Genomic DNA, 12,119 nt, shown 5'->3' on the forward strand with positions numbered 1-12,119 from the left:
TAGATTGGGGTCCGAGGCAAACCCAGGATGGGTTTGTTCCAGTGTGAGTTTCAAATCGTGATAATTTATATGTTTCCAGTCTTTGAAAGATTGTTTGGGCATAGGTTGAGGATTGATATTACAGTGATTATTCGTGGCTATATTTGCAAAGATTGCAAAGTGGTCAGTCCAAGGCATAGGCAAAATATTGGTAATTTGCAGTCCTTCTAGGTTAGAAAAGATGGGGCCCAAAATGTGGCCTGCTTGATGGGTAGAGGATGTGACATGTTGTTTTAGCCCTAGGGTACCTAGATCAGAGATGAGGGCGGCAGAATCGGTAAGGTGACCTAAATCTAAGTGAAAGTTTAGGTCACCTAGGACCGTAAAATTACTTTCCGTGGCTACGGATTCCATCATGGTGTTTATGTTGGATAGGAAGGTCGTCTTCGATCCTGAGGGACGGTATATTAGTATTCCCTTGAAATTAAACAAGGGTGAGATGTTGATGGCAAATTGCATGGCCTCACAGGAAGTGGATGGAATAGATGTCGTTCTGACAGGATAAGAATCTCTGGCAATTATGGCCAGCCCACCCCCTCTTTGTTTAGGCCTGTCCTGACAGTAGGCTTTAAATCCCTCTGGAACAGCGATGACCAAGTCTGGCTGTGAAGTGTCATCAGTCCATGTTTCGGTGATAAACAGTATATCTAGTTTAAAATCAGTTATAAGATCAAAAATTTCCTGCCTATGCTTACCGAGCGAGCGAGCATTTATAAGAGCTATGGAGGTGGCAGCACCCACATCTGTTTGGTTATAGTGCCGTTAATTTGGGGGAGTATTAGTGGGATAGTGTCATTACAGTGAGGGCAGATGATAGCGGTATCCTTGTGGATCTCCAATGGTTTAATATTTGAGCAATTGGCCATAGTGAGTGGTCGCAGCGCAAGTAGGTTTTGGCTAGTGTAAGTTTTAATATCACCTGATAGCTTTTGGGCAGGGGTTGTGGCCCTGGGCCCGGTCCCGGCGCGCCGCCGGCGCGCCCGCTGCGCGGACGGGATGTGCCTTCACTTTTATGCATCAAGTGGGCGGGAAGGGGGGGGGGGGGGGAGTGTTGGATAGACTGGAGCGCAGCCCTTCCCTCCTCAAGATGGCGGGTGAGGTAGGAGAGGTCACGTGACCGCGACCGAGAGGGCAGCGCAGTTTGAAATAAGCACAGCAGTCGCGCTTTGCAGCGCGCGATGATCACAGAGGGTAAGCGCAGTGGTTTAGCCACCCAAAATGTATTTAAAAATACATCGATTAAATCACTGCCCTATGCGTGGACAATGTCAGCTGAGTGCAGGTATTCGTTTAAAAAAAGTAAAGGGATAGACAGAGAGTCCCCCGGCTTCCGCCTCAGGGGAGAGCAGTTTAAAAATAAAGGTTTTGCCTGTGATAGATGAAACGCCCCTTAAGTAAGCTAAGAGGGCGGGAGTGCTGGATAGACTGGAGCGCAGCCCTTCCCTCCTCAAGATGGCGGGTGAGGTAGGAGAAGTCACGTGACCGCGACCGGGAGGGCAGCGCTGTTGGAAATAAGCACAGCAGTCGCGCTTTGCAGCGCGCGATGATCACAGAGGGTAAGCGCAGTGGTTTAGCCACCCAAAATGTATTTAAAAATACATCGATTAAATCACTGCCCTATGCGTGGACAATGTCAGCCGAGTGCAGGTATTCGTTTAAAAAAAGTAAAGGGATAGACAGAGTCCCCCGGCTTCCGCCTCAGGGGAGAGCAGTTTAAAAATAAAGGTTAAAAATAAACGTTAGTACTTCCAAGGACAAGTTTTTTCATGGATGGGGATTGCACAATGGGACAATTGCACCCTATTTCTCACATAAGGAAATATTGTACCTTGGCCACATTAAAAAAACTTTGACAGAATGCAGCGACAATAAGAAAGAATAGTTAACAACCTCTCTTAGTTACGACCATATCACTATCATGTACCAGCTCTTACCTGGTCTCCAATCTCTCATAGAGCAAAGTATTGTCAGTGCGGAGTACAAATACTATCTGAAACCACCGCTCCGGGAAGAAGTCACAGCCATGATAATCAACAATCATTCCCCCTCTGGACATCCTGTCTTCAAGTTCATCAATCACCTGAAGAGGCAGCAGAAAAAGGATGGAAACTATTATTATAACACCCAAAAAACAAATACAGAATGAAGATTTGTAGTATGAGAAGTACTCACTCTGTCTTCATCTAGAACAGGGCAATCATACTCTTCATCATAACCTTCATATAATTTACCTGCAAAAAAAAAAAAAAAGACCCCATGGTTTTCAAGTATGACCGTCAAGTTTCCATATTTATTTAACTATCTACCAGAAACACTGCAGCTTACCGAAATCACTTCTCCCCCAGCCCAGGGGGCAGTATGTAGAAGTACTGCTGCGAACAGCCCTTTCAAACAAGCATTTGCAATGCAATAGGTCTCGCGCATTAGGAATGTTTGAGCTATTGGTATTGTAAATGTCACATTTTTTTTTTAGGTTTTCTTTAAAATAGCGAAATTAATAGCTTTGTCATTTACAATGCCAATAGTTATTACTTTCGCAAATGTAACACCTATAGCATTTGTAATGCAATATGTGTAGTATTTACGTGACTTACATGTATTGATATTACAAACAATGGCTTAATTTGTATTCAATAATACTTAAATAAAAGTTATTGTAATTTATAATGGCAATAGCTTAAAGTTTTGTAAATAACTTTTGTGAAGATTATGTTCAGTGTATTTTATTGTGACGAAAATCCAAGAACAGAAGTGAAAATTAACATCTTTTTGTTACATTTGTAATAAACCATGAAACATTGAGAGAACATATTTGAACTAGGTGTTGTCGAATGGTTGCACAGATTGATGCTGTGGTGGCGCTGAGTGATGTTGTCATGGCGAACGAGTGATGCTGTGGCGTTCAGTTATGTTGTGGTAGCGCATAGGGATATTCTGGTGCCCCGGAGTGATGCTGTATGCTATGCTAGGTTTTATTTTGCTATCCTATGTTTTGTTTTGTTATGCTATACTATGCTATGTTTTGCTATTCTATGCTTTGATTTGTTATGCTATGCTTTGTTATGCTATGTTTTGTTGTGTTTGGAATGCTATTTTTGCTATGCTATGTTTTATTGTGTTTTGTTAAGCTATGCTATGTTTTGTTATGCTATGTGTGGTTGTGTTTTGTTATGCTAGGTTTTGTTTTGTTATGCTATGCTTTGTTGTGTTTCCTTTTGCTATTCTATGCTCTGTTTTGTTATGCTATGCTTTGTTGTGTTTATTTTATTTATTTAGCAAATTTATTAAGCGCAACATATACCAGTAGGCGTCTTGGCGCTAAAAAAGATTCCCTAAATATCTTTGGCGGCTCATAGTGATGTTAGGTACATTATTGATCAAAGAGCCAAGTCTTTAGCCCCTTACGGAACTGAGGGAGTGAGGAGGACATCTTAATGTATTGTGGCAAAGTATTCCATAATTTGGATGCCGCCACTATAAAGCGGCGGTCTCCCCATGTTTTGTTATGCTATGCTAGGCTTTGTTGTGCTATGCTAGGCTTTGTTGTGTTTTGTTATGCTATGCTACGCTATGTTATGCTATGCTTTGTTATGCTATGCTTTGTTATGCTATGCTTTGTTATGCTATGCTTTGTTATGCTATGCTTTGCTATGCTATGCTATGTTGCGTTTTGTTATGCGATGCTATGTTTAGCGATGCTATGTTTTGCGATGAGGGAGGGTGAGGATGTGAGGGTGAGGCAGTGTGAGGGGGTGAGGGAAGTCATTAATATCAGTTTAACACCTTAATACAGTAATCAGCAATTGAAAGGTAACCTTTCCTCGCGTGATAAATGGTCTATCACGGCTCGGCAACACGAGTGGTAGCGTTTTTAGTCCCTTTTAAACTGAACGAGCTACAAACTATTTTTTGTTAAAATCTACAAACTACAGCTTTGAGAGGAAGATGGCAGCAGGCTGACGCTGGCTGCGAGAGCTCTGTCCCGAGCGAGTGAATGCAGAGTCGTATAGGAGCGCCTGGACACAGAAAATCGAGTTAAACAGCTCCAAATAACATTCAAATGCGGTGAGATTACGGGGGGTTTTTGGCCGAAACGCTGAACCATTTCTTACTGCGTTAATCGGTTCTGTGCTCTGTGCTTTCATTCTTCCGAGCTGATTGCGGGGGAGCGGAAGGCGCTAGGACCCTGGAGTCTGCACGTGGCTCAGATTGAGAGGCTAACCGGAAAGCGGAAGCAAGGTAGCAGATGACGTGGCTTAGGACGGCGGAGGCGAAGAACAGTGGGAGCAGCTTGCTGTATAGTGCGTGGGGCGCAAATCGTGCCAAAGCTTGGTGTAAAATCCGTACAGCAGCAGCAAGGGTCTAACCACCACATGCGAGGCATGCAAGTGTAGCGGTGAGCCAGTATTGTTCCAAATTTTATCTGGATAACTCAAACCTTGATGTGGAGGTGTCTGTTAAGGCAGCAGGGGAGTTTGACGATTTTGAGCCGGAAGGCAGTAGGGGAACGGACATTACAACTGAAGGTACCCCCCTATGTAAAAGTGAAATCTCTTGATCAGAAGGGAACTTGGAGAAGTGGGGCAGAGGTTGGAAAGGGGGAGAGGACAGTAGGGGATACAGCTCAGCTAATTGTACTGAGGCAATCAGCCCAACAAGTTGCACCTATTGTCAGGAATAGATACCTCTCACGTTCACAACCAGAGAGATTTGTTAGATTCTGCGGCAGATCAGTGTACTAACCAACAGGTTCCTTTGACCCCGCGCCGGAGAAAGAGAGAGAAGGGACCAAAGCAAAACCGGGGAAACAAAGAAATCAAAAAAGGTAGCTCCACTATATTAAAACCTAAACCGGCTCACTCTTTAAAGACCTATTTCAAAATAATGGAAAAGGCCGTATCAGCTGCAGGAGGAGGGGGTGGTAAATTAGCAGAATTGAAACTAGGATTGCAGAAGGTTCCTCCGCCTCAGAGTAAAGCACCTGTGGTCGTGCAAAATAAATATGCTCCACTTCAGTTTGCGCCAGAGACCGACTTAGATGGGGGTGATCTAGTAGTTCTATATCCAGAATGTCCGGCAGTTAGCATAGAGGGAGACACCCAGCCTCCGCTCCAACCACTTATGGATGTACCTTCGAAGACTACCTCTCAGCCCCCAGCTATCCCCATAACAGTATCATCCATACCATCCATAGGGGTACAATGCGAAGAAAATGAAACTGGTAACATGGAGAGTCGCTTTAGATCCCTACATGAAGATCTACTTGCCAAACTACTCCCAAAACCCGAAATCTCAGAGGGGAATCAGAGAGGTAGCCGAAAAATGTACCAATCTCGAGAGCAAATTGGATGATATCTGTTCCCGGACGGAAGTCTTGGAAGGGGAAGTGGCTGTCCTCTCTAGGGTCTCCCAGGCACATTCCACGATTATTTCCGAACTAAAAGCTCAGAATAAATCTCTACAACTGGAAATGGAACGTCTAGAGATACATACTAGGAGGAATAATCTCAAATTTTTAAAAACTCCTGAAGGAGTGGAAAATGGAGATGTGAAATCCCTAATATGTAAATTACTGAAAGAAGGTGTGCTGAAGGACAGACCAGATATCAACCTTGAGAGTGAGATTCAACAGGCACACAGGGATCCTTTCCATGGACATCAGATAGAAGTGCCCCAAGGAAGATCCTGGTCAATTTCCAGACATATTCAGTATAAGAGCTAATATTGGCTTGAGCTCTGGTGGACGCATCTCTTCAGATTGATTTTCGGATGTAGGGAGGGTCACTGCACAAAGACAATGGGAGCTGGGGTCCCATATGACCGATCTGAGAAGTCAAGGGGCACAGGTCATGATGAAATTTCCGGCAGCATTAAAAGTAGTTTGGAGGAATAAAACATACAATTTCACCTCCACTCAAGAAGTTGACAGTTTCCTAGTTAGCATCAAAGAATCAGCATCAGATAAGTGATTTCTTGACATCTGATAGCGATAGCACATAGGCTAAATTAATGGGTTTGGACAATGAAACAGATTAAGGAGATTAAGATTTTCTGATACATGGTTTATTAGTCAATTGAAGTAGTGAATCACAAAGGGGTAAATAGGAGTAGATAACCTAAGTAGGAGAACGACATGAGAGATGACACGACATATCACATTCGGGGGGGGGGGGGGGGGGGGAGAAAAGGAGTGGGGGAGAAAGCGGTGAAAATACTCACATTTTTAGAGTGGTAGGCACATCACTTAGTAAATACACGCAAGGAGGCAGGATCAGAGTTGGGGCGGGGCCTCACAAAATGGCGATATGATCGCCAAAGTCCAAGAAGGGGGGGTCCTCAGGGGGGAGGAGGAGGGAGGGAGAGATTGAAAATAAATATATTCCTCATAGAGCTAAAAGACTGGATAAAACTCTGTCTCAACACCAGTCTTAGCATTTCTATTTGATATACTTTAAATACTTACTTAAATTCAATGGTCAGTACTATTAATAAAGTAAAAATAATAACTTGGAACGTTAATGGTCTGAGGGAGAAAAGGAAATTGAATAGAATCTGCGAGTTCTTGAATAAATTGGGGGCACATATTTTGCGGTTAGAAGAGACCCATCTTGAATTACTAGAATGCAGGGAAGCTTTTAAAAATCAAAAGTGGATTCAAGACTTACTTTGCTCTAGACAAAGTGGAAGTACTAAAGGGGGTGGCAGTGATTATTTGGGCTAATTGCGGGATTCGGGTAGAAAGATATGAAACCGATTGTTCAGGCAGATGGTTAACCGCCTCTTTGATCATGGATAATGTGAGATTTGCCTGTGCAGCATATTATGGACCTAATCAAGACTCTCCAGAGGCCCTCCTAAATTTGAAAATTAGTCTTTCCACTATGAGTATACCCGTTATCCTTGGAGGCAATTTTAATTTAGTTTTTGATTTAAGTCTAGATCGTACCTCCAGGGCTATCTTTTCCCCTCCTTACAAATCAAAAAGAGAATTGAAAAATATTATGAAAGACTTTAATCTAATTGATGTTTGGGGGATTAAAAATAAGGAAAAAAGGGATTACTCGTTTTATAGTCCTAGACAGACACCATTCACGTATCAATTTTTTTTTTTTTTTTTAGTAGACCAAGGCCTTTTCCCCGCGATTGACACCATTTCTTATACTCCAGCTATTTTTTCTGACCATTCAATGGTTGAGATAGTAATTAAGATCCAGCAGGAGACGCGGAGTAGACAAGAAGATTTAAAAGATAGTATCTTGAAGCAGATGGCTGAATATTTCAGGTTTAACAGTTCCACTAACTCCGACCAAATAGTGTGGGAATCTTTTAAAATCATACTTAAGGGGTTACTTCACTACTGTCATGATTAGTAGGAATAAAGCCAGGAGAAAAGCGGAGGAGGATTCTATAGCCTTAATAAAACAAAAAGGAACAGCCGCTGCAGACGGCATCCTTAAATTAGCAGGAGAATCTGGTCTCTATTCAGAAAGAACTGGAGGGATTAAGAGCTAAATATCAGGCTAGCCTTGATAAGATCATTAAAGATAGATGGGATGCGAGTAAGTTGCAGAATTTCTCATACGGAGAAAAGTGCGGACATCTTAGCATGGAAGGCTAGGACGGATAGGGCCAGAAACCAAATAAGTGGGTTAAAAACTAATAGTACAGGTACCATATCGTATAACAATGACCAGATATCCGAAGAGGCTAAAAACTTATATGCCAAAGCTATATGCAGGGGATAGCGACCCTTTACCCCAAAGGGCCGGGAATTGGCTAGAACAACTTGACTGACCTCAACTAACAGTGTCGGATAGTTCCTTTCTGAGTTCTACTATCAAGGAGTGAGAGGTATATAACCAGTTGAGGAAAATGGCGAAGGGGAAAGCAGCAGGCCCCGATGGGCTTCCAATTGAAATTTACCAAATAGATTCAGATATCGTTGTGCCTGTCCATACAACTTTATTTAATAAAATATATGTGACAGGAGAACCTATTCCTCAAACTTGGTTGGAGGCTACAGTTACATTGGTCTTGAAACCTAATAAGGATCCTCTGGTTATTGAGTCCTACCGGCCGATCTCGCTGCTTAATACAGATTATAAAATCTTTTCAGGGGTGTTGGCAGCGAGATTGGCTAAGGTGATTAAATCGGCTGTGCTTGAGGATCAGAGAGGGTTCATGCCAGGGAGGCAGTTAAATGAATTAACTTTCCAGGCTATTGCCGCTATAGATTATGCCACAGACAAGAAACTCCCGTTAACAATAGTGGCAATAGATGCCGCTAAGGCATTTGACCAAGTTAGTTGGCCATATCTTTGGGAAGCATTGACTGGGTTTGGGTTTCCTAAAAATTTTATATCTTCAATTCAAACACTATATCTAAACCCAAAAGCCAGAATCTTAGTTAACGGCACTCTCACAGATTGGGTAAAAATATCTCGGGGTACAAGGCAGGGGTGTCCCCTGTCACCTTTATTGTTTAATTTATACATTGAACCGTTGGCCACCCAGTTAAGATCATATATGTGGATTATGCCATTTTTTTTGCATGAACTAGTTTTAAAAGTTGCATTATATGCAGATGACCTTTTAATGTATACTACCAATCCTGAAATTGCAATTCCACGACTTTTTGATCTGGCTGAGACCTTTGTTGAAATTTCAGGGTATAAAATAAACAAGGATAAAACGGAGATTATGCAGTGGAATCAGATACCAGGAACACACATAGCTAAGCTACAGATGAGATATCTCGGAGTTCTCCACACAAGATATCTCAGAGAGATCAAAAACTAATTACAGCAAAGTGTATAAAGAGGTATGTGGGCTCTTACAGCGTTGGTCTGGCCTTCCGCTAAATATCTTCGGGAGAGCAAACCTGATAAAAATGGTTATCTTGCCTAAAGTGACCTTTCTGTTCAATTCAATACCACAGAGTTTTAGCCCAAAGGATATAGCGAACATTCAAGGAAAAATAGGTTCCTTTATATGGAATTCAAAATCTCCTTGCATCTCCTGGAAAAAACTAAGGAGAAAATTGAGAATGGGAAGGCTGGCAATGCTAGATATATTAATCTACTGTTATTCATTCCATTTGAAAAACTTTAGGTCAATGGCAGATATAGCAGATACGTCCTCAATGGGTCGGCTATTTCAGGCGCTATTGCAGGGTATTCCCCAAGGTCATGAATATTTCCTGTTTAAATTGGGAGATACTAGATTCTATAAAAAATTGAGGTTAAAGATATTGGGCACATCCCTGAAGAATTGGGTATTCCTCAGGAGAAAGCTAGGAATCCCGTATTGTATGCCTCAGGCTCCAATATGGTATTCCCCAGGGACACCTGAATGCTTGAAAGATCAACTATCAATTCCCCTTAGAATGGCGGGCATTTCACAATGGCAAGATCTCCAAAAAAACTCACAGCTCCTAGACTGGGATACCATTTCTAATTTGACAGGAGGAACCTTAACCCGATTTAAGTACTACCAGCTGTCTAACTGGTGGGCCACAATGCCATGGGCTCCGGATGATCTAGTATGTACGTTGGATTTGGTAAAAAGGAAGGAGAGGTGGAAAAAAGAGGTATCCTATTGGTACGAAGCCATGTTGGAGATCAAGGGAATTACGCAACAAGAACTCCATAAACTATGGGGTGGGGTAGCCGTTTGACTATAATAAGTTGGAAGACTTGTGGAAAGATTCATTTATGATGTTACATGCAATAGTGAAGGCTGCACCCCTTAAAAGGAATCACTTATTCACTCTGTATAGAGTATACTGTTCTCTAAAAAAAAACTTGCCTAGATCGTAAGTTTAGAATATCCTTGTCCAAGAGTTAAAGCCCCTGATGCGGATGACCTACATATGTTTGTAGAATGCCCTAGGCTTATAAATTTTTGGTCACAAATGGAAGGATTCATAGCAGATGTGTTGGACATACAATTTTCATTTACTACTGAGACGGTTATGTTCGGGCTCATTCCAAAATACCAGCTTAACGACTTGAAGACCAAATTTGTTTTCTATGTAATGGTCTTGGCAAGAAGGGAAATATGTAAGGCCTGGAAAAACATCAATCCACCTGTCTTTGCTGAATGTCTAAAATATATAATTTACATCTCGGAGTTGGATATAGCTTGTGATAGCACCAGCCATGACAAAATCTGGGCGGCCCTAGTGGCGTGGCGGATTAGATGAGATAAAACTATATTCCGATGATTTCACCTGGGCTCTGTTGGTGCTTAGCCTCCAGTTAAACAGAGGGCCATGGATACAGGAAGGGCTGGAGTGGAGCAAGCAAGCAGTTGTGACCAGTGGGGTTTCCCCAATCTCTTTTTCTCCTATGTTGTGAATAACTGAGGGCGGAACATCGTTCCATTGGAGAGAGGAGAGAGGTTTCCCCATTTGGTATACCCATCAATGGTATATGAGGAATAAAAAAAATGTATAAGAAAAAAAAATGTTTACAAACTATGCAGATGACGGCAAGTGTGGCAAATCCATTGTTACGCAGAAAAGGTTGCAGAATTGCTTAATTCCAGGGGCTTCTGGTTACACTGAATTACCTTAACCCCCAAGGGAGGTTATAGCATGCCTCCTGAGAGCCCTAAGATACAAACTATGTGCCAGAAACATAAGCTTTGCATTCCATGGAAGAAACTATAAAAAGTGCATTTTTACAAGTGAAACTGTATATGTTTTTATGGTACGTGACAACAAATAAATACACTTTTTGTGATACTAGGAAGGAGAATGAATGTTAAAAAGGTACATGTTTTGACAGAGAAAATGTTTTCCCCGCAGAAAAAATAAATATAAATATATTTGTTTAGCACATTCGGCTGCCTGCCCCAAGTGTCGAATTGTATGCTAAGTCCATGCCTCTGTTCGACAGATTTTCTGAATGGCAAAAAAGTGTAAAAGAATGCTCAGGCGGACCTGTACGGCTGGAAGTATTTTTACACTGTCTGACATTTGCTGGGCCAGGAGTGGGACTTCTGGGTGGGGTTCATTGGTCCAGAAGCACACCATACCCCAAACACTGAACCCCAATGAGTGTCTCAAAGTACACGAACATCTAGCAACAGGCTATACGTGTACAGCTATAAAACGTTGTTTTGTTTTACATGTGTCACGTTCAAGTGTGATTTCAATTAAAGTGCTCGTTAATTTTCATTGACCAGTTGAAATTTTTTTTTTTATCCACGTCAGATGTCAATCAAAAATGCACTTTATAATTGTGCATACTAGAATTTCAATAGGTTACAATGTCTTCTCAATTGAATAGTTTAATTTCGTTTCCCTTCCTCAGTGCATTTTTGGCTCTAAGGCCATTTCTCAGTTGGCATTAATCAGCAGAACTTCGGTGCACTTGTTGAAAAGACGTGCTGCCAAGTTTGTCATTGCTTTTCTTTCGCATCTTTAAAAGTATAAAATGTGTTGTGTGTAGGCCCATCGATGATTTAAAAAAAATATAAACTAGAAAAACCTTTCAAGAGGAATAACTGCTAGAAAGCGTATACCTTTGCTGCTGGGGCAGTGGTCAACTATACTTGTCTATGTTGTGAAAGTGTGGCGCTGTGTAACGCTCTAACTCAAATGCTCTATGTTGATTCGTTATCTTTGATGTGAACTTTTGCTGTTGGGGGGGGAAGAGTAATAGGGTAGGGAAATAAGCTCTCGGCATTGATGTGGCGGGGGGTAATAGGGCAGACTCCCAACTCAAAAAGTTTTTTTTTTTTTTTAAATAAGAGGCATCGGTATCCGGGGCGGTGGCAGAGGGAAGAGAAGGGTGAGCGTAAGAGTGGAAGAGGAGGAGGGAGCGAGAAAGATCGAATTGAAAGGGAGGGACTATGACGGGAGTCAAGGAAGAGACAGAGGGGAGGAGGGAGAGGGCATAGATTAGAGGGGGAGGGTAATCAGCAGAACTTCGGTGCACGTGTTGAAAAGACGTGTTGCCAAGTTTTAGTCATTGCTTTTAGTCTATGGTGGTGTAAACGGATGTAATAGTTTCTCCATTTGGCACCAGTTGAAGCTGAGCAGAGGAAAGGCAGCGCAGGGAGGGGGGCTGGGC

General features: G+C 42.1%; 1 protein-coding gene across 1 annotated transcript in view; it reads right to left on the bottom strand.

Moving 5' to 3' along the window:
- Nucleotides 1–12,119, bottom strand: part of AK6 (adenylate kinase 6) — a 90,542-nt gene that overhangs the window by 23,205 nt on the left and 55,218 nt on the right. The window contains exons 3-4 of the mRNA XM_086960822.1: nt 2,212–2,270; nt 1,974–2,119 (exon numbers count right to left, since the gene is read on the bottom strand). Coding sequence (XP_086816948.1) covers nt 1,974–2,119; nt 2,212–2,270 — 205 coding nt within the window. The remainder of the gene's footprint in view (nt 1–1,973; nt 2,120–2,211; nt 2,271–12,119) is intronic.

Source organism: Lissotriton vulgaris, chromosome 3_1 (assembly GCF_964263255.1).
Source record: "Lissotriton vulgaris chromosome 3_1, aLisVul1.2, whole genome shotgun sequence".
Classification (NCBI taxonomy): domain Eukaryota; kingdom Metazoa; phylum Chordata; class Amphibia; order Caudata; family Salamandridae; genus Lissotriton; species Lissotriton vulgaris.